General features: G+C 36.7%; 1 protein-coding gene across 2 annotated transcripts in view; it reads right to left on the reverse strand.

The window, feature by feature from the left end:
- Nucleotides 1-22,387, reverse strand: part of NKAIN2 (sodium/potassium transporting ATPase interacting 2) — a 523,842-nt gene that overhangs the window by 273,258 nt on the left and 228,197 nt on the right. For both annotated transcript variants that reach the window (XM_005518328.3, XM_088052854.1), the window contains exon 2: nucleotides 13,679-13,816. In XM_005518328.3, coding sequence (XP_005518385.1) covers nucleotides 13,679-13,816 — 138 coding nt within the window. The remainder of the gene's footprint in view (nucleotides 1-13,678; nucleotides 13,817-22,387) is intronic.

Consider the following 22,387-nt stretch of genomic DNA (forward strand, 5'->3'; position numbering starts at 1 on the left):
AGAAAGGGATAAATCTGAGAGTCTCATCATCTCTCCTACTAGTGGAATGAAGATTAGTTTTATTGGAAAGGTAACATTGTATTTAAAATTCCCAGTCATTGTCGTGCATGAACATACTCAACACTTCCCTGACTTAACCAGAGCTTTTTCAGATTCTACAGACTCTCAGTGATGTGATTCCTGAGCTTGTGCAGGAATCCTTCTCCTATGCAGATCTTTTAAAGTGCAATTGAGTGCAAATCACAGCATATAAGGATCAAAACTTTTTGACCTCATTCCATGGTCAGTGACTGTTTTCAGACTTTTTGTAACCATAAATAAAACTGGCCATTTTTAGAATATGTTATCCCAGAACTCAAAGATCAAATGGTAAAGTCAGTGTCAATAAAGCCGTCAGAGACTTCTCACACAGAAACAGAAATGCATTTTAGAAACAGACACATATCACAAAAGGCTGCTTATTCACACTGTGTCTATACCTATGTGAATTTAACAATGACATCTTTATGAGCGAAAAGCACTGTCAATCACCCCAAGACATGCAGACAAACCCATTAATATCAGTAGTAATTAAATTTATTACAAGGGTGAGTCTCTCAAGACAGAAATAGGATCTAATTTTTCTACAGAATTCAGAGCACCAATGTGAAATAAAAAATTAGCTTAACTAGACAACTAAGAGGTGTAGGACCCAAAACCTTTGTACCATTTATGTCACTAAAAATATTTCAAATTTCAACAAGACTAAAGAGAGAAGAGTGCTTCTTGTTTCACAGAAAGTAGTAGTAACTAGGTAAAAGAAAACTCATAAATAAAATCAGTGACAGGCATGTTTTAACATTAAATTTCAAACAGGAATTTGCTCTTCAGGCAGATGCAAAATTAAATATGTAGAGTACTCAGTGCCATAGGCTACAAATAACTTTTTGGTTTTTACTTACAACAGAAATATTTTGAAGATTACTTTAGACCTGGATTTAAAAAGCCAAACTGAATAACAGTGAGCTGATAAAATAAATTATGCCAATTTAAATTTCATGATTTTGTTTTCAAATTTATCACCTGTTTAAACTATTTATCAAGGGACACATGGCTGTGATGATTTTGCTTGTTTATGCATTACTTACATAATGCTATTCTTTAACAAAATTTTTATCCCAGGAACAACATATATCCTCTTCCAAAAGATGGTGATTTGATAAACTTGAAGACTTCTGCAGATATTTCTAACAAGTTCTGTATTTTTCCAGTTGGACAGCAGACCTACCAGCTAAATGTTTAATTTTGTGAGCCATAAATGAAAGCAAAAACACTCACTGGTTTCAGAGCACAATCAGCACAGAATCTTTAACTGGCCTACTTGCTCATAAAAAACAGCATGAAACCCAAAATTATTTATATCTCATTTGCCCAAAATTGATACTGAAATCAAGGAAAACAGCTGCAGAGTTTTATTTACTTATATAATAAATAAATAGATAGAAAACTAGCAAACAGGATGCTTGGAAATAGTTAAGAAATTACAGCTAGGAATTGAACAGCAGCACTATTGGTAGCTCAAACTGGTATAGGGGGACCATACCATTTAATTGTAGAACTAAAATGTTACTTTACTAGACTTGTTTAGAAGTAAAATTTATATTGATATGCAAAATTCTGTCCTTAGAGGCACTTATAATTCAAATCTTACCTGCTGAGTTCATAGCACGTAAAATCTTGCTTCACTATGATCTAATCAACATGAATGCATGTAGCATTAACATCTCTGCCTAATATACATAATAACCCATAAAACAAAATGCAAATAAATAGTGCCCTTGACAGCTAAATTGTAGAAGTAGGGAGCATTAGGAAATTTTGGAACATGTTTAATAGTGCATTTTACAACTCTACTCATTGTTCATCCTGCCTTTCAGTGTCATTCAGAAAATATATCTGTACTGGTAATGTTCTCGCAGCAACAGGAGAAACTTGAAAGAAGTACCATGCCCTGTTTCTTGTGAGGTTTTGGGAGTCGAAAACCATAATGAAAACACCAAAAATTTTAAAAGGTAAGTACAGATGGGAAGAGAAAAGCATCTCTGAAGTTCTGAAATTGAGATTTGTGACAAGATTCACAAATTATTTTTTTACAGGTTCTTGTTCAAATGGGGGAAAAAACCGCCACATTTGGAATATAACTGAGGAAAAGCACCTCCAGCTTCTCTCAGAATTGGAAACGGAGATTTGTAAATGAATAGGGTAGTGTAGTTTTGTGTGATTCTCAATGCACCTTTCTTGTATCATAACCTCAGGGTGACAGTGAAACTCACAAAAAAGAATCAGCCACATTTCCTAGCAAAAAAACCTCTTGAAAAAAATAGGGTGGACGCCAGGTACTGTCAGGTCATCTTGTGCAGAGATATGAAACAACTATGACTAAAGTCAGCTTCACTCAAATTACTAAGATTGCATAAGCTGTAATCAGTTGGCCAGAAGAACCTGGTTTCAGTACAGTACTGGTAAGCAGTGCTGCTCAGACTTCAGTTTAAATTAAAAATAAAAAAAAAAAAAAAAAAAAAAAAATCAACTTTAATTTAAAGCTGAAATTTCATTTTAGCTACATGATGCCACAATGCCACTTCAAATATACACGTATAGATTAGCAACTGAATCAAGGTGAAGAGATTGGAGGGAGGCATAGAAGTACAGAAGGAACTGGAATAGAAAGAAGAGCAGCAGCAGAGTTGCTGTTCTGTGATGGTATTCCACAACAAGCCCAGAGCCAGGAGCCAGTTGCAAAGAAGAGGCAGCACAACAGAGGAATGTAAGATTTGAGTAGGAAGTTTGGACTAAAGGCAATGTTTCCTGTTCTTTTCTAATGTATATTTCACTGTGCCATAAGCTGTTAATTAAAATATATTAGTCTCTTGGAAGGAGTGCAACAAGGGATACCAGTAGCCATTGTGACAGCCACCAAGTCTGACAAAAGAGTTATCACAAAGCCAGGTTCAGCCATCAGCAGCTTTTCCCTGGCTGAAAGAATGTACCAGCTTTGTCTGGGATAGTTTTCTTCGAAGTAGCTGGTAGGAAACTATGTTTAGGGTTGGTGCTGAAAACAGTGCTCATAATATAAAGATGTTTTTGTTCTTGCTGGGCAGTGCTTGCAGACTTTTCTGCCTCTCACACCACACCACCAGCAGGGAGGCCGGGAGTGCACAAGAAGCTGGGAAGGGACACAGCCAGGACAGCCAACCCCAATGATCCTGGGAACATTCCATGCCATATGACATCATGCTCAGTATATAAAGGGGAGGGAAGAGAGAGGAAGAGAGGGATGTCTGGAGAGATGGCATTTGTCTTCCCAAATAAATGTTAGGCATGATGGAGCCTTGCTTTCCTGGGAATGGCTGAACTCCTGCCTGTACATGGGAAGCAGCAAATGAATTTGTTGCTTTGCTTTGTTTGCATGTGCAGATTTTGTTAAATCTCTTAAACTCTTCATCACAAACCGTGTTTTCTCACTTTCACCCTTTCAATTCTCATCCTGATCCCAGCAGAAGGGAGTGGTTATATGGGGCATAGCTGGGACAGAGAGATACTGTCCAAAGGCTGTTTTATTTATTTAATTTTTTTCTCACAGAAGTAATCCACTCTGTTGGGTAGCTGTGATTCCAGTCTTTATTCCTAGACTTTATAGAGAGTTTCTGGCATCCCTATGTTTGCTGGATGCACTGAGTAAAACACTGGCTTGTAACTTGAGAAAAATGGATTCACATGATTATCTGTCACAGCCTGTCATCTGATAATGAGAAAATGTCTCAGATTTTAATGTTTCAGCTCCCACGTATTAAAGCAGTGTGGGGGAATACTTCCCTACTCCAGCAGCGTGACACAAAGACAGAGACATTAAAAGCTCTGAAGTGGACAGACATAAATGCATGCTACAAACACATAAAAGATAAGAAGATAGAGCTATAACCTTTTAGACAAGCAAATGTCAGCATAATTGATGTACACCAGCTAGGAAAAAATACTAAATAAACAATATGAAAATCCATAGTAACAAATATAGGAGTAAATCTGGGAAATACAAGGAAACCTGATTATGCTGGATAAAGAAAAATATTCAGCACTGAATTACAGAGGTCATCTCAGAGCAGTGGAAACATTACCTTATCCTTGCTTGATTTTTAATTATGTCTAGCTGGCCAGGGTTATTTGATGCTTAAGAGAATTTTAATGCTTTCCACTGCAGTTTAGGTAGAGGTAGCAAACACCATGGATTTCATCTCTAATCTCTTCCTCTACATATCTGTTTAAGGACTTCATCAGCTAAGTCATTCATTCTTCACGCACTTTATAGTATTTCAACTAAAGTGCCAATTAGACATTATTTTAGCACAAAGGGTTGCTAGTTCTTCTAAAGAGAAAAAAAACAATCAAAATGAAGCACAGACTCCACCGCAGAATAAAATGCACTCATTATGGTGACAAAACAGAGGAGCTATTCTAAAGAAACAAAATGAAATGCAGAGGAACTTCATATTTTCAGCTTTCCATGGTGAGCTCTCTGGGTTGAATGCAAACAAAATACAATATTCGTTATACGTTATTTTCAGCTCTACATGGAACTTTACTCCTCAGTGGCGACTTCCTGGAAAACCATCATCCTTTTCTGTGGAATGGGAGAGGGAGAGCCATTTTGAATGGCATTTTGAATTTCACTTTTTAAATGTGAATACAGTTCATTGAAAGGGGATAAAAGCTGTAGGAAAGGATGAATGTACCTGAATTAAACACCAGTCAAATCTTTCATGAGAGTAGTAAGTCTGGACTTAAATTAAAATTATCAGTCATTTTCCTGCACTGAACAGGTTCTAAATAAAATTTTCTGGGAACCAAAGCTGCACTTAATTATATGATGCAAATTATAATCTTTCATCTTCTAATAATCAGCATTTTAATCACTTTAAGAAACTTTAAAAAGTATTAGTTGTCTTTAAAAGGAATTTTTTTTATAATGGAAAACTTAAAAAACACTCTAAAAATTAGGGAAAATCCATTTCAGTCTGAAAGAAAACAAAACTCCATGCAGAACTACTCAAGTAAATTCTGTACTGGAGTCTTGTCGAGAGTGTCTTTAATCATATTTTCTGAAAATATATCAAATTAATTTTCAGGAATCAGTGGTTCTAAGAACCTAATAGATTTCATGCTCAAATAAGTAAGAAGAGTATATTGTGTTTTCAAAATGGTTGCTTTTTAAAAAGCTTATTGGAGTCTGGCAGTTTCTCTTTTGTTCTTTAGAGGTCTGTTTTCTGACAGGAGGGAACTCCTGAGAAAGTAATGTCCTACACAAAACTTAGAGGAATTGGAGAATAAGGAGCTCTTATCTGGGATAAAATCCTTTTTATGTCTTGACTAGTTCTCTGATCAGCAGGAGTTTTGTGGCTTATTTTTTTTCCATTGTGCTTTCCTAGGGATGGGAGATTAACAGTCTGAATACGCTTGAAAGAATATTTTACACTTTTTAAAGAAAAGCCATCCTTTACATAATTTTCTTTAGATTAATTATTTGTACCCTCACTGCCTTACACCTAAATAAGTCCCAGTGAAGAGAGCAGATGAAAGAAGCCAAACTTCACCCAGACAATTATAGTAAAAAAAAAAAAATACTCTATCTTAAATAACATGAAAAGTTTAAAATCAAGCTCCAAAAAAAGACAGAAAATGCAGAGAAATTTACTGTAGACCATCTTCTTTCATCTACTTCCATACAGTCAAGATAGATGCACTCTGTATAATATTATACTGGAAGTGATTCTTGAACATATTTATTCAAGGCTTAGCTGAATCTCCAGGGCTTAAGAATTTGAAATCCATTGAGATGTTTTGCATCTAAAAGGAGATGTCAAAAGACCAGGGTCATCAAATCTGTGACTGACTTTCTGGACTGATTATCAGGTAAAAAAAAAACCAAAACATTTGTTTTAAACTTGTATTTAATACTCTACCAAAAAACCAACTGATAAGCATACAGAAAAAATTACTTTTTGAACACTGGGATACTTAAGCTTTTGTTTGATCAAGTTCTGTATGTCTGTTAGCCATTAGACTAAAAATTTGGATTAGTGCTATGACACTGATGAGCCAGCTATTCACAAATTTCTACTCCCTTCACATTCCCATCCCTACCCTAAAGCAGGTTAGATTCAGTTACAAAAGTAAACTGCTGAGCCTGTCCTTTTAAATATAAATTAAAGTACATTTGAATCCTCAACATACTAAAATATAGTCTTTTAACACAACAGCAGCAGAAGCACTCTATTAAACAGCATACTTCTCTGTGAATCAAAATCTCTTTCAGCATATGTTGTTCAAAGTCCAAAGGGCAGTCTGCTACTTACATCCCTACTGATTTTTCACAGCATCTTCCAGAAGTGAGCAAAACCCTCCAATAAAATAACAGTTAGCCAAGTTTACAAAGGTCATTTGTATGGAGGTAGCTTCAGTAGTAAAAGGACAGACTATATAAAGAATCAAACTCTACTCCTCTTTGGTATCCAAATTGTGTCACTAATCTTTTATGAAAAAATTTAAGAGAAAAAAGCTGCAATAGCATATTCTTGTTCCAGGTATTTCTGAACATGGAAATATTTCAGAAAACACTGACAAAACCTGAGAAAAGACTACTGAAAAGGTGACCAGAATAAAGAATATTTTTTAAGAAGAGCTTTGACAAACAGCAAGCATTCTTCAACCAAAATATTAAGTATAAATTCTGGAATGAAAAGAATGTTAACATATTAAATGCTTATCATGGAAAATGTTAAGGAGAATTCATGCTGCTATTTATGGCATGGAAAGCATTTTAAAAAAAATGCCCGGATGCAGAAACTAGTACACCATAAAATAATGTTTTAACCAGTGTTTCATTAACATCAGTTTATCTGGCATAAGAAAAATTAAACTATGAATGAAAAAAAACTAATTCAAGGCTGAGGAGGATTCTCCAGCACTGTAAGAGTCTTAATTCATTTTATGGAGTTTTACCAGTGTCCCAAACATGTTTCTGCAAAGTTTACTAGTGATCTTTTAAGTTTTCTAGTTTTAGTCTGTATTTTATCTTTGTCCTCATCCTCTTGGTCACAAATTTTGCACTTTAAAGCTTTTATTTCCTTCAATGCAATCCTATGCTTCATTATAGTTTTAGCAACTTTATTTCTTTGTTTACTTCATCAGACAAAATGTTTCAGAGTAATGTTTATTGTAGTTAACTATCTCTACTAACTAGCTATATGTGTGCTGTTTCTCCCTTGATTTATCTCCTCTTTAATTTGGGAGTTTATATGGATCCTAAAACAATATTCTATTCCCTCATCCCTGAAAGTGTTCAAAGAAAACTTGTAAATATGGTGCTCAGGGAGATGGTTCAGTGGTGGGTCTGGCCATGTTAGGCTAATGGTTGGACTCAATGATAACAGAGATTGTTTTCACTCCTACTGATTCTATCATTCATAGGTTTTTCACCAAGATAAGGATTAGCAAAAAATGTCTTTATATTTCCTGAGGCACAGTGACCACTAATACTTTTGTCACTCTTAATTGATGACTAAATATAATTCTGCTTTTAAAAACTCATCTGATTTTCCTCCAGTTGAAGGAAAACTATTTACATAACTATTTTGTTAAAATTTCACCTGAGCATTTGTTCTATTTGGATGTAGGTAGAGCTTTCCAAAATGGCCACTTTAGGGGTTGCTATCACCTTCTTGATCTTGCAGAGTTTGTATTTTCTGAATCTTTTTGATTTTTCTGATTGAAAACGTAATGGTAGTGTGCTTATGATACAGCAAATTGAAACTAATGGGTGATGACCTCCACTTTTCCTTCCCAAATGTAAGAACATCTCAATATACATGCAGTTCTCAAATAAAATAGCTGTTCTGTCCTCTCTGTTTAAGGTACATGTGAAGTTTAATTCCTGGAATTCTACTTAACCTGGGGAAATTACTACTCTGTCAACATTATCTTTCATTGCTTATCCCTGAGATACCTCTCTTATTTAACTTTTTCAGTGGGTAAGTGTATATTTGGATTACTCCTGACATTTTAGTAATAACTTAAGTTTTCAGTGACACAGATTTTTCTACCAACATGGAAATATATCTGTGGTCACCAACTTCCTGATTGATCTGGCTTGTAAATACTAAAATATAAATCACCTTGCATCACACTACTTTCAACCTGAGCGAAACAAATAAATCCTGGAAATTTTTACACTGAGAACAGCATGGATAATGAAAAATGTTTCATACAAGTGCCATTTCCAGTTTTAAGTGGATTTACTTCAGGCTCGTTCAGCTTGCTTTCTACCTCACATTCAGCAAAGACTTTAGTGAATAGAGTGGCAGAATATCCTAAAACTTAATCATTCTGTTGCTCGTATTAGTGATAGCTGCAGAAAATAAATTCTGTTTCTTCAAGCCCATTTGTGACAGAAATACAAGTCTAAGGGGCTGGTCTTCTCTGAAATATAGTACATATAATAGCTAACTCTTTGGTACTCAAATTGCAAAGAAATGTGAGTATTGGAAAGAATTCATTCATTAACTAAATACATTGAAATAGAGAAATGAATATATAGGTATGAACACCTAAACAAGGGACAGAGACAATACAGGGGTGTTTCATGCATTCATTCCCTCTGTCTTCAACCTGGAGAATGGACCAAAAGGGTCTCAGTGCCCTGAGATGGAGAACCATGACTGTGAGAATGATCAGCTCCCAATGGATCCTGAACTTTTGTGGCATCTGCTGCTCCAGCTGGATCCCTACAAATCTATGGGGCCTGACTGGATTCAACCAGATTCCTCAAATAGCTGATGACACTGCAAAGCCTCCCTGGATGATTTTTGAGTGGTCTTGGGAGTCCAGAAAAGTTGACTTCCAGCTGACTGGAAGCTAGCTAACATTGTCTCATTTTTCAAAAGGGCAAGAAGGAGGACCCTGGAAACTACATGTCTGTCAGTCTCACTTCAGTGTCTGGTAAAATCATGTAAAGTATTGTTCTGGGAGATACTGAAAAATGCTGGAGGACAATGCAGTCATCACTTACAGCCAGCAGAGCTTCATGAGGGGAAAATCCTGCTTTTTGGGGTGCCAGTTTGAGGTGCCACAATATAGAAGAGACCTTGATCTATTAAAGAACATCCAAAGGAGTGACATGAGATATGGGGAAGGGTCTGGAGCCCACTGTGAAGAGGGGATGAGGTCACTTGATTTGCTCATCCTAGAAAATAGGAAACTGAAGAGAAACTTCATTTTGGTCTTCAACAACCTCACAAGGGGAAGAGGAGGAGCAGGCACTGATCTCTTCTCTCTGGTGACCAGTGACAGGACTTGAGGAAATGGCATAAAGCTGAAACAGGGAAACTTTAGGCTGTATGTCAGAAAAAGGTTTTTCACCCACAGGGTGCTTAAGCACTGGAACAGACTCCCCAGGGGAGTGGTCACAGCACCAAGCCTGTCTGAGTTCAGGAAGCATTTGGGCAGTGCTCTCAAGCACAGTCTGAATCTTGGGGTGTCTTATGCAGGGCCAGAAGTTTCAGTCAATGAGAAGTTGATCCTGATGAGTTCCTTCCAACTCAGCACATTCTATGGTTCTAGGATCCTATCAACTACAGAAAAAAACCCATTCCCATTCATTATCATCCATTATAAACTACTGAATCAAGGAAGAAACTGAAGAATATTATGTGTGCTTGAACAAACTTGAACAAACAAATCATCTTTCTAATGGCACAGTTTGAAACAGAATCAGTATCTTGATTCACAGCCTCCTGTGACAGCCACCAGACAGAGCTACTACTAAAATGTTCAAGGTCATTTACTTAATTGTACTTATAATATTATTGGGCATTAGCTCAACATGATTATGCAGAAAATTATTGCTTATGTTCCCAAATTATCATTTCCTCTGAAAAGCTGTGTAGAGCAGAGAAGTAATTTCTGTGTCTGTGCGCCTCCTTCTATAAATAAATGTCTACATTTCAGTTGCAACACAGTAGAGCATCATGTAAGTACAAATAAACTGAAGCACTGAATGGTTTGTCTCAGAATGGAAAAGTTCTTCCTAAGAAAACCTTTTACAGAGAGGAGATTCAGGTAGCAGTCTGACATCACAGACTTCAAAATTTTGTGTCTTGCAGGCTGACAAGAATGCACAATGACCATTTCATTTAATTTCATCATCCTTTTTATTAAATGAGTTTACACATATATATCTATATCTATATATATATATATTTTCCCTATCAGCACCCTAAAGAAAATGGAAGTAAAACAAGAGGAAAATCTTATTTACCGATCAGGTGAATGAGCACTAGAACAGGTTGCCCAGAGAGGTTGTGGAGTCTGTCTCATAGATGTCTTGGAGATATCCAAGAACTGTCTGGATGCAATCCTGTGCCATGTGCTCTAAGATGACCCTGGTTGAGCAGGGAAATTGGACCAGATGATCCACTGCTGTCCCTTCTAACCTTACCTATTCTGTGATTCTGTGAAAATATGTTTTATAACAATTTTTGTACTGAGCTTGAGTACACACACTTTCTTATTATAAATAAAACCATTATCTGGAAGATAAATTGAAATATGTCAATAAGGCGTATTAATGCCAGAACTCACTTATTAAAAATATTAGACATAAGAATCTTTTTATTATAAATAACTTTTATCTGAAAATTTTTACTCTTAACAAGATTTAGCAAAAAGTCTTCTGAAATGTTTTCTCACCAAAAATCCTTTCCAAATCATTCACCATATGGAGACTGTCCTACTGTCTTTAAAATTCAGAAAGGTGGCTCAGAGGCTTTACAATTTCCAATGGCATGATTACAGTTGTTGGATAGTATCCTGGTATGTACATGTGGGAGATGAACTATTGCACATTTTCATACACTAGTTTAACCATTTTTTAAAAAAAGTAAGGTAATAAATTTCAATTTACAACAGAAATACTCCAAATCTGAATTGGTAGAGTCAGGGGCACTTGTCATATTAGACATTAAGTCAATCCCACTAAGTGTGTTGAACGATGGACCATGTCTAGTCTTTAGAAAGACATAGATTAAATCAACTGTACTCTCTGGGGCTGAATGATTTGGTAGACTGATGATGCTGCAAGAAGCTCAGACATAAGGTAATTGCCTCTTCCTCCTTTGATTTTTATTTTTTTTTACCTGCATATTGGCAATTACATGTTAAGTAATGTACTACTAATAATCTGTCCTTTTCTCCCAGATTTAATGTGACCAGGTATAAGTCTGAAGCGGACCTTTAAAAATCCTTTAATCTCCTGCCATGGGCATGGATATTTTTCTCAAGATTAAGCTTTTCAAAGCCTTATCCAACAAGGCCTTGAACACTTCCCAGGATGTGGCATACACAAACTCTGGCTGATCTGTTTCAATTTCTTGCCATCCTCATAGTAAACATTTTCTTCCTTATGTTCAATCTAACCCTGCCTACTTTTAGTTTAAACCTATTCCTTTTTCTGTCACTATAGGCCCTGGTAAAAAGATCTCTATCTTTCTATATCTTTCTTATAAGTCCTCTGTATATATTGAAAGGCTACAACAAGGTTTGCCCAGAGCTTTCTCTTCTGCAGGCTGAACAATTCCAACTCTCCCAGCCAGTCTCCAGAGGAGAGATGTTGTAACCCACTGACTATTTTCATGGCTCTCCTCTGGACCTGCTCTAACAGGTCCATGTCTTTTTTGTATTTTGGGCCACAGAGCTCCTTTGTTGATCCACATAAATAAAGGATGAATTTTTTAACACTGTCTTCTTATTCAATCAGTCTGTGATAACTGGCACATTCAGGTGTCTTTTATAAACTCTGAGCAAGAGAGCTCGATCTTAGATTGTCTCTATCTAAATCAATGATGATGCAGAGAGGCAAACTCACAAAGCCAGATGGGATATGCAGTTGGGGTGAGCTCTAAGAAAGATGTATGTGAAAATTAGTAGGAATTTAAATTTAAATCTAACTTTTTGCTTAGCTCAGCTATGCATTTTATGCTCATGCTTTGTTTTATGCCACAGAGTAGCTAGTCTTGGGATGGATCATTTAACCCTTTTTCTTGGATGGATGCTTGAATTTTGCATTTTTATTTTCAAGTCTTTAGTACCAGTCAAAGTACCAGAAATGAAAGGAAACTCCAGTTCACATGAATCTCAGTGTTGTAACTTGAGGAAAAACTAAATATTTAAGGCTTTCAATGTACTTTTCAATGTCGATAGTAAATTTTTTGGAATATATTAAATTGTGTGCATGCATAAATGCATTGCACATGTGGATACAAATTTTCTGCATATAGGAGATCACAGAGACAGAAACACAGACACAAATATTAATGTATTTCTCCAAGCATCACAGTAATGTAATATGGTTGGTAGCAGAGGGTTAAAAGCAAAATCTTTCTATATTCTGAGCAATTGCTGGTATATGAGGGAGCAGTTAAGAGAGAGACTTTGCACAAATGGGTACACATTCTGTGGAGTTAACAGAGGCAAGGGGTAATGGCTTATAGACCAAAAGAGTACACTAAAGAGTACATTTAGATTAGATATCAGGAAATCTTCACTGTGAGGCTGGTAAGATACCAGAACACGTTGTCCAGAGAAGTTGTGGATGCCCCATCCCCAGAAGGGTTTAAGACCAGGTTGGAATGGAGTTTAAAGCAATCCGGTCTACTGAAAGGTGCCCCTGCCAGGCTGGAAATCAGGAGGTCTTTAAGGTTCCTTCCAACACAAGCCATTCTACCATTTTAAGATCCCCTTGTCATTCACCTGACATGAAAATGTGGTTGTGTATGGGCAAATTTTTCAACTCTTGTGTCTGAAATGTATAAAAGCTTATGTGAATTAATAGCCAATTTTGACAGTAATATTGTTAGAAAATCTAACAAAAGGTATTGTGAATTATAGTTTTCAGAGTTGCTGTTATTCTTTCTTTTTGGAAGTAGAAAAGGAAAAAAACCCACAAACTCACAGTATGAAATAAGGATTTAATTATTACTGCATTGTGACAGAGAATACAGACGTACTACATCTGTCTGTAAGGGGTGGCTGAGTAAGGAAAGAAATGGATTAAAAATATTAATTAGTGTCCAAATCCTTATTTTCATACTGGAGCCCTCAGTCCATTATTTCTTACCATGTCATCATACCTCGCTTTCAGGTTGGATTATAAATTCTAGAAGGCATGTATATAACAGATAAGCACTCTAGCAACAGTAGTTAATAAGAATATTGAGTAACTATAATGAACAATGCCTCTGCTGGGGAGGTCCAATGTATCTAGGAAAGTTATGACTAACATTTAGACTAGCTCTAGAGCTCTAGATTCCCCTAATACTGAAGACATTGTAATTCCTTAAGCTGACACCACCTGAAAGTTCATATTGTCATGCAGTTAATGATCATATTGACTTTTAACTTTTGTAGAGTGATACCAGTTGATTATTGCAGGTGTCCCAAAAGCACAGTAAGTAAATGGAAAATGTTACAGAAGAAAATTAAACCAAGATAAGATTTCTATTTGCTCTATGAACGATGCAGTTTGGACCACTTTTCTGTTTGTTCTTTTTTCACATGCACACAAAGTAAATAAATGAAATTAAATACTCACTCCTGTTATGTAACGAGGTCTATACTGGATGGTTCCAAATAAGCCAAGTATGACTATAATAATGTGTATAAAATTTGCGAGGATGGGTGCCCACTGATAACCAAGGAAGTCAAATATCTGCCTCTCGAGCACAGAAACCTATGATTAAAAAGCAAAAGCATAAATAGATTAGAACAAACCGGAAAACATATATGAAGGTATTTCCCCTTGCCATATCAAAGACAATAACTCTGAGTTAAAGAAAAAACTTGTCAGCAGTAAAATAAGATCAGTTTGAAACATTTCCACTTCTTGTTTTAATGAAAGCTGCACTTCTCACTGGTTACTGAGTTATATTCTACCAAGATACAAAACTGCTCACTAGAATGGTATGTTTGCAGGAGGAGAAACACAAATCACTTTGTTACATACACCAGCAAATGCTACAATGTTTTACGGTATCAGTGCTGAAAATAAGTGATAGGTTTATGACATCTTCTCAGCTACATTATTCCATTCACAACACCATCCTTTAGCCTGGTCCTGCCTCTTCCAAGACTTCCTTGCATTTTGATTTATCTCTCTTTTCTCTATCCCAACTATTCGGTCAGTGGGCTTTTGCCTGTAACTAAATACACACAAATTTTTGACCTGTTTCTACTGATAATGACTCTAGTTTACCTTCTTCTATTGTCACAAATATCAGCTAAAGTATTAACTTCCCCAAGACTGTTAATAAATATTTTAAAAATCACTTGAGGAACAATCCCAGGCTGATGATTACTGTTAATAAGCAATACCATTCCAAACAGATAGATCAGATATTAGAAAAAATGCCTTTCTAATAGTAGCAGTAGAAATAATTTCATAATTCCATTAGCAGGTGTCCTTAACTGGTGTTTTGACATAAGGTAAAAATACAGTACTGTAGCCCAAACTGTAGTAGAATGACATGTTTTGACAAAAATAATATTTATGTTAATATTAGAAGGCAATGTAATGGTGAAGTGAATTTAGATCAAGGAGTTTCTTTGACAGTATTCTAACAATTTCACTAACTGGAATGGTGAAATGATGAACTTCATGAAAATGTGAATAATGAAAATAAAATAAAAATATATAATTCTTAATGATGATTAAAATAACAGCAATGTAAACACCACACACACCCCAAAAAAAATAAGCTAAAGAGAAAGAAGAGAAAGAAGAGAAAGAAGAGAAAGGAGAGAAGGAAAGACAGAAAGACAGAAAAGAAAGGCAGACAGACAGACAGACAGACAGACAGAAAGAAAGAAAGAAAGAAAGAAAGAAAGAAAGAAAGAAAGAAAGAAAGAAAGGAAGAAGAGCAGGTGGTCATTTCTTGATTTTAAAGTCAAGAAATTGATTAAATTAAATGACAGGTGACTGTTTACTGAGTTTATGTTATGCTGAGGATGAACTGAATTAGGTGTATGTGCCAACCACTCTGTTAATTTAAAAAATAACATCTTTTGAGATCAAGTACTAAATGAGTAATTAACCATTGCTCTTGTATGATACAGCTATGGGAGAATTTTTAAATTTTCATGCCACAGTCTACCATTATATCAACACTTTTTGAAATTAAGCAAGAAAACTTTTCATTAAAAAACAGCCTACATTTACATCAGCATTGCAAATGTTAAAAGGCTGTTAATTATATACTATGTACTGACATTTGTTGAACTTTGAGATGGAGACTGCCAAAATAATCCTGAGAAAGTTTGTCAGCCATGTAATTTCAAATTTGTGTTCAGGTGTCATGTCAAACATTGAATTTCTCTTTTCAACAAAGACCCCTTTCACACAATGCATCCTGCTTATAGCCAGCATTAGTATTTTGACTACCATTATATTTTACATATTTATTGAAAAGAAATTCTGTTCCCACATTATCCAAAATCTTTCTGAACTGATTTTTGCCATCCTATCTCTCCCTAGGGAGAGGGAGAAGCCACAGAAGAGTTCCCAGAATACCAAGACATGTCTAATGGTGACAGTGGGATGAAGAAATAAAAGGAAGATCAAGCTGTATTAGGAACTTCATGAAAACTCAGATTAGCCTGTGCTAAGCTTGTCATTAAGAAATATTTCCTTGACTACAGACACAGTAATTTGTATTAAAATAAATAAAAGGCCAACATGTAGCATGAAGCAACTTTACGTAGGTCAGTGTGAAGTCAATTAGGTGTATCAGGAAAAGACCTGTTACACCTAAGTGCTGTTAAACAGGTAACAAAGGGAAAATGTTCTCTCTGAGCACAGAGCTCTTATTTTCATCAGATAAACAAGGAGTAAACGAGAATAGCAAAGCAGAAGAAAAAAAAGTCTAGACTGTACATGCTTCTAGTTTAGTAACAGTAGAGATTCAGCAAGCAAAAAATAATACATGGGAAGATGCAAATCATTCAAAGAGCAGGAGATCATCTAGTTAAGTATGCCAATTATGGAGGAAAATCGCAGCATGGTAGTTAATTGAATAAAAAGTAGAAAACGTCATATCCCTGACACGACTTTTAGTCCAAAAGGAAACTGTGCTGTCATGCATGAAAATGCTTTGTTTTGCTTGTCTTGGTGAGAGATGCAGTTCCACCAAAACTTGTTTATGGGACTGCATTGGATAAATGCTGTTCTGTGAGAACCTTTCCTTTTCACACACCCATGTACTCTTTGGTTTTTTTCCATTACTAGCAATTCCTTCAGTACCAAGCAACCAATCTCAGATTTTGTGATCATACTGAACTTGGGGTGAGTAAACACCAAAAATCAAGGCACAGAAGGCAGGGGGTAAATACAGAAGAAAAAGTCAAGTCTGCACCGCTTCTGTCCATATCTACCTCTCATTTGCCACAGGCAGACTTGATATTTTTTCTCATATCACTTCAATAAATCAGTTGTGTGTGGGGACTGCTGGATATGTGAAACGGCAGCATTCTGGTTGGGTATGCACAGAAGAAATGCTGTGGAAATGCAACTCTTCCTTAGAAGTTCACACTAACATGGCAAGGGGAATCATGGATTTATCAAATGGAAATTACAGGACAGAACTTGATCTTTATTCCCACTTCCTAAAGAAATGAATGTGGAGAGAAAATAAAACTGATCCACAAACAAACATAAATATAATACAGACTTTCTACATGAGGTGCTTTTCTCATTTGGCCTGTGTTTCTAAAAGAAGAAAAGTGGAAAGTAGGACGAAGTAGTGACAAAGACGATTAAAAATAGCGTTATGTAGCTTCCTCCTCTTCCACAGATGTCAGAATCATAAGGGATTTCCTTACATAGCAAGAGAATATATAGATCTGATTTTGAAAGCATTTTATTCCTTTACTTCAAAATTTTTGGTTAAACAACTGCACTTCTTCAAATCATTCCTACTAGCCTCAAATGTTTAATGATGTTTCAAGGATATTACAGGGAGAAAGGAAAGACCTAAAAAAGAAATATTAATCTTTAAAGTCAAGGAACTTTCTTCTTCCTCAGGGGTTGGTACTGGTATTGGCACTTTTAACATTTTTTGTTATTGACATGAGCAGTGGAGTTTCTTGCACCATCAGCAAGTTTGCTGATGACACCAAGCTGTGTGGTGCAGTTGACACACTGGAGGGAAGGGATGTCATCCAGAGGGACCTTGGCTGGCTTGAGAGGTCCATTTGTGTGAACCTCATAAAGTTCACCAAGGCCAAGTGCAAGGTCCTCCACCTAGATTCAGGAAATTCCAAGCCCAAATACAGACTGTGCAGAGAATGGATTGAGAGCAGCCCTGGGCAGACAGACTTGGGATTGTTTGTGGACAAGAAGCAAACCATGAGCTGGCAATGTGCACTTGAAGCCCAGAAAGCCAGCCCCATCCTAGGCTACATAAAAAACAGTATGGACTGCAGGGTGAGGGAAGGGATTCTGTCCTTCTACTCTTCTCTGGTGAGGCTCCACCTGGAGTGCTGCATCCAGTTCTCAGCACAAGAAAGACATAGGCTGGTTGGAACAAGTCCACTAAGGCCACTAAGTTGGTCACAGGGCTGGAAGACCTCTCATATGAACACAGCTGAGAGAGCTGGGAATCTTCAGCCTGGAGAAGAGAAGGCTTCAGGGAGGCCTTTTAACAGCCTCCTAGTAGCAAAGAGGGGCTTACAAGCCTGGAGAGGGATTATTTTAATAAGGACATTGTTGCTGCTGAAGATGAATAGATCATACGGACACAGGTCGAGGTGTGGTGAAAGGAAGAGAAAGTTTATTTTTCCTCCCAGGATTTATAGGCTCCTGACCACGGCCAGGGATTGGATGGTCAGGATAACACTTTCTCACTGCACTGGCCATGAGAGATGCCCATCACAAGACGTGTAACAGAAAGAACGTACATATATCTATGTTTACAGTTACTGTCCTGGGAATGTCTTTAGAAAACTATGTCAGCAAGCTCAGAAGCTGAGTTTTCAGGGCGACAGACATGTAATGACATGACAAGGGGAAATGGCTTTAATCTGAAAGAGGATAAGTTTAGATTAGATATTAGGAAGAAACTCTTTTCTTGTGAGGGTGGCAAGGCATTGGAAGAGGCTGGCCAGAGCAGTTGGGAACTCAGTCTCTGGAGATGTTCAAGGATGGGGCTGGATGGGGCTTTGAGAAATGTGCTCCTAGTGCAAGGTGATCCTGCCCATGATAGGATGGATGCCCAAAAATGGATGGTTTGGATGAAAACGTATCATATGGTTAGAAAACGAAAATATGTTTTAATTCAGCTCCCCTCTAATAATGCAGTGAACTCAGAATGTTCACTGGGTTAGGGACAGTCAGGTTCTAATGTTAGAAATTAAGCATCTACCACATTGTCTTCTTAGGGAGATTATTTGATGTATTCACTGATAAAATTTCAGAAGACTTTAAATAAAGTGAACCATTTTACTAATGCATTATTTTTTTTCCAGACTCCTGCTAACTGTTGTAAAAATAAGTACAAAATAAAGTGAACCCATATACTGTTAAATTGGCATAGCTCAAAAACTATTTCCAGATTCTTGTCAAAGGCTGGTTGTTAATAGATTAACAGTGTTACTAACCTTGAGGGATCTATGAGTTGAATTTCCAGAGGAAAATGAAAAACATTTGGAGATAATTCTTAAAGTATATGATTGGACTAGAATTTCAGACAGGAACCACAAAGGAGAAACCAGTCAAAAGATGATTTATAACACAAACTCCAAAATGGAAAATGACTAAGTGCCTTTGCTCAGAAAGGTCCTTGAGAAAAAACTCAACCACGACTACTTTCCAATGATACAGAATCTAGACTTTGCACTGATATAAATTAAAGTGCACATAGGCAGACACACACAAGAGAATACGTACAGTCCCTGCCAGCCAAGGTCCTTGGACAGCAAACACAGCACATGGGCACTCAGCACACCAGGGCTGGGGCAGGGTCACACAACTGGCTGAGTGGTGGTAACAGGGTCTCAGAAAACTCCAAGGGAGGAAGAGTATTAGCTTAAATTACAGTGCAGGGGAATTAAACAACCGTGATTTATATCATTGACTGGTGAACATTAAGAATGAGCTAAAGAAATTAAGCTCTAATCACTAACTCATTAAGACCCCTCAGCAAAAGTGTGTTGTATCAGATGCCCACATCTAATAATTCTCTTCTGCTTTTAAGTTAGCTTTTAAGTTTTTTAATGACTTTCAGTTCTTGCTCTATGGTATGGAAAATTAAAAAGAGCCAAATAAATACAAGTATTTTTGGGCCTTTAGCTTATGAATGATTTCTAATGCTAAAGCCTGCCTGGATGACTACAATATCCCCAGCTAACACTTCTCCAGCACTTCCATCATTTTGAGGCAGAATGCATTTATTTGTGCCATTCCTTAGAGAGGTTCATTTAATTTTTCATCAAAATTTCAGATAGTATCCTGAGATAGAGGGCCCAGTTACTCAGAAAATTCTCTACAGTCACCCAGCAGAAAAACAGATTAATATTTTGAAAGTCAAATCTATACAAAGTACACATACCCATCTGGATGTGTGCATGTTCATGTGAGTCAAGTCCTTCACTGCAAGACAGCAGAGTAAATAAAAACAATTCTTTTTTTTGGTAAGAAAAAAAGACATCATTAAAATGAAGTCCTGTGAAGAGCTGCAAACACAATGTTTTTCTCGGCATGTCTAATGTATACCATCAAAACCATGGCAAGAAAAGGTAATTTAAGTCAAAATCAAGAAAGAATTAGCTTCCACTTGCCCATTCGTTCCTCAGAGGAGTCACATATAAAATACTAAACCACCATCCTTAATCTGTATGATGCTGCTGAGAGAAGGAATAGGTCTTCACCACACTTGATAAGAAGGTAATCATAGTTTTTAAAAATCCTGTGCAGGACCACATTCCTGCATCGTATTGTGTATAAGTGGATTTCCACTGTGACCTACTGAGGACAACAAACCTCTCCACAGGTACAGAGTGCATTCTTAGTCTCAGTTGCTGCCTTCCCTAACTGAGCATGGAATAATAAAAAAAGGCAAGTACAAGTTTTCTATAGTAGGTTTGCTGTTGTGTAGTAGTGAGAAGCATATCTACACAGCTTTGTAGAGGTAATTGTGCCTCAAATGGGTATAGTTTTTACTGTACCAAATTCACTTTTGCTAATATTTTAAACAACAAAAATCTAGAATTTGTGAGGTAAATTAGATTTCAATACTCTTGAAAGCAGAAGAGCATTCCAGTTCATTTTTTTCTATGTTTTGCATACAATTGCACACTCGATCCCAATGACTTGCTTAGATGGGTTAGAGCCTTAAGTTCATGCCACAATTTAGATCACAAGTATTAAAAAGGGTGCAGCAAATTATGTGTGCATATGTGTGTGCTCTAAGACAGTAGAGCTTCTTGTTTCTGGCTGGCCACCAGTAGCAAGAAATGGAGATGTGTATGAACACATCCCTTTGCGTGTCTGAAAGAAAACCTTAAAAATCCATATCATGTAAACTCTTCTACCCATGAGACTATTGAAAAGTCTCATAGTACAGGATGTAGTTCAGCTACAGGATGAAATTTAGCAACAGGTGCTGAAAGTTTTAATGCCTGTAACCTATTTTATTTCCTGTTCAAGAACACTTTTAATAACAATTTGCACATTATTTAATAAGACATATTTGCACTCCACCAAACCCTGGGAGAGGTGCATAAAAGTGGTTTGCTCTCAAACTGACAAACTGGGTCAAATTACGAGTTTTTTTTTTTACCTTAAAATAAAGATAATGTTATAGCACAAAACATTCAGTTGCCAAGTGCCAGCAAGGTGTAACAACAAGGTTAGCTGTGACTGTGGCCAAAGGAGGGATCGTGACAGATGGGTTAGTGACCACCAGTGGGAATTAAACACTGCCAACATAGGAGTTTCCTTCCATCTCTTTGGCTGACCCTTATTTCTCCCTCCATCTCTCTCTCTTAATCTTAATCTTTCTCTCCCCTGTTCACATCCTTCTAGCAACAACATTAAAGCACTGGTGTGGATGCTAAATGCAAAAAGCAAGCAGGGAACACAGAGCCCGTGTGAAACTAAGTCACACAAGCTTCTCACTCTGGCCTGAGAAAGTATAAGGAAGAACCCCAACAGTCCTTGGAGAAAGACAAGCTTTGCAGGTGTTGTTTAGATCCTTGTTGTTTACATCCACGAAAAAGTCAAGGGTGATGGTGATGTGTTGGTTTAATGACCAATGAGAGTTTTACCTCTCAGACCTTCTCAAACCTGTCTATAAATAAAGATCAAGGATAAAAAACTTTGCTCTCTTATACAACCCATCAGAGAGTCTGTGTCGTACTGCCTCACTGCTCCTAATACAGTGCGACACACTGGCACCCACACCTTGCTTTAAGGTTGCAAAATTCAATTTTACCGACACTGCTGAGAAATCTTGAATCAATTCTAAATGTAAAATTTCTTTTGAATTAAGATTTAATAATAATTTATAATTGAATAGTCTGAATTGGCCTGCAGTAAAGCCTAAAGACAAAATCAAGTATTCAGAGATAATTCAGAAAGATTAGCCTCATCAAATATTTTCAAATTGTTTCTGTCTTTATGGAGATATTTAACAATAAAATAGGTCTTGGTTTCATTTAAAAAGATACAACTAGTTTCTAAACACTGGTTCAAATTATATTATATTACATTTGTAAACTGAAGAAAGATGTGATAATGCTGTCATGGAATTTACAGAAGAAAGTATCTCAGGTATCTTCAGGTATTGAACCTATCTTCTGTGTAAAATTCTCAGTCCAGAACAAACTCTGGCTTAATACCTGAAAAAAGAATCAGCCTATAGCAACAGCAAAAATTAGTCTCTGTTTCTCAGCAGGAAAGGCACACCTGTAAGAAACCTCATTAGCCAAATTATTTTGAGTGGAGTTGGCAGAGATCACTCATTATCTCTTCAGGACTGAGTCTCATAATAATAGGAACCAGGCATTTAATATCAGAGGACTCCATCAAGTGAAATAGTCAATCTAGGGTCACCAGTCATTGTGTCCTGGTGGTTTTATTTGTATGCAGGCATATAAGAGTGTCCACAAAGCAACGTGGTGAGAGAATGACAAGTAGTCTGTGTTAGAACTGTACGGCACAGAGGGCTCCTTTGTAATCTCTCATTCCACAATTAAACCTGGAGAAGCAGAATGCTGACTTTACTGTCCTTACAGAAATCTCTCTCTTAAG

Source organism: Pseudopodoces humilis, chromosome 3 (genome assembly GCF_049639895.1).
Source record: "Pseudopodoces humilis isolate 2021_Gansu_Grassland_sample_001 chromosome 3, ASM4963989v1, whole genome shotgun sequence".
Lineage (NCBI taxonomy): Eukaryota > Metazoa > Chordata > Aves > Passeriformes > Paridae > Pseudopodoces > Pseudopodoces humilis.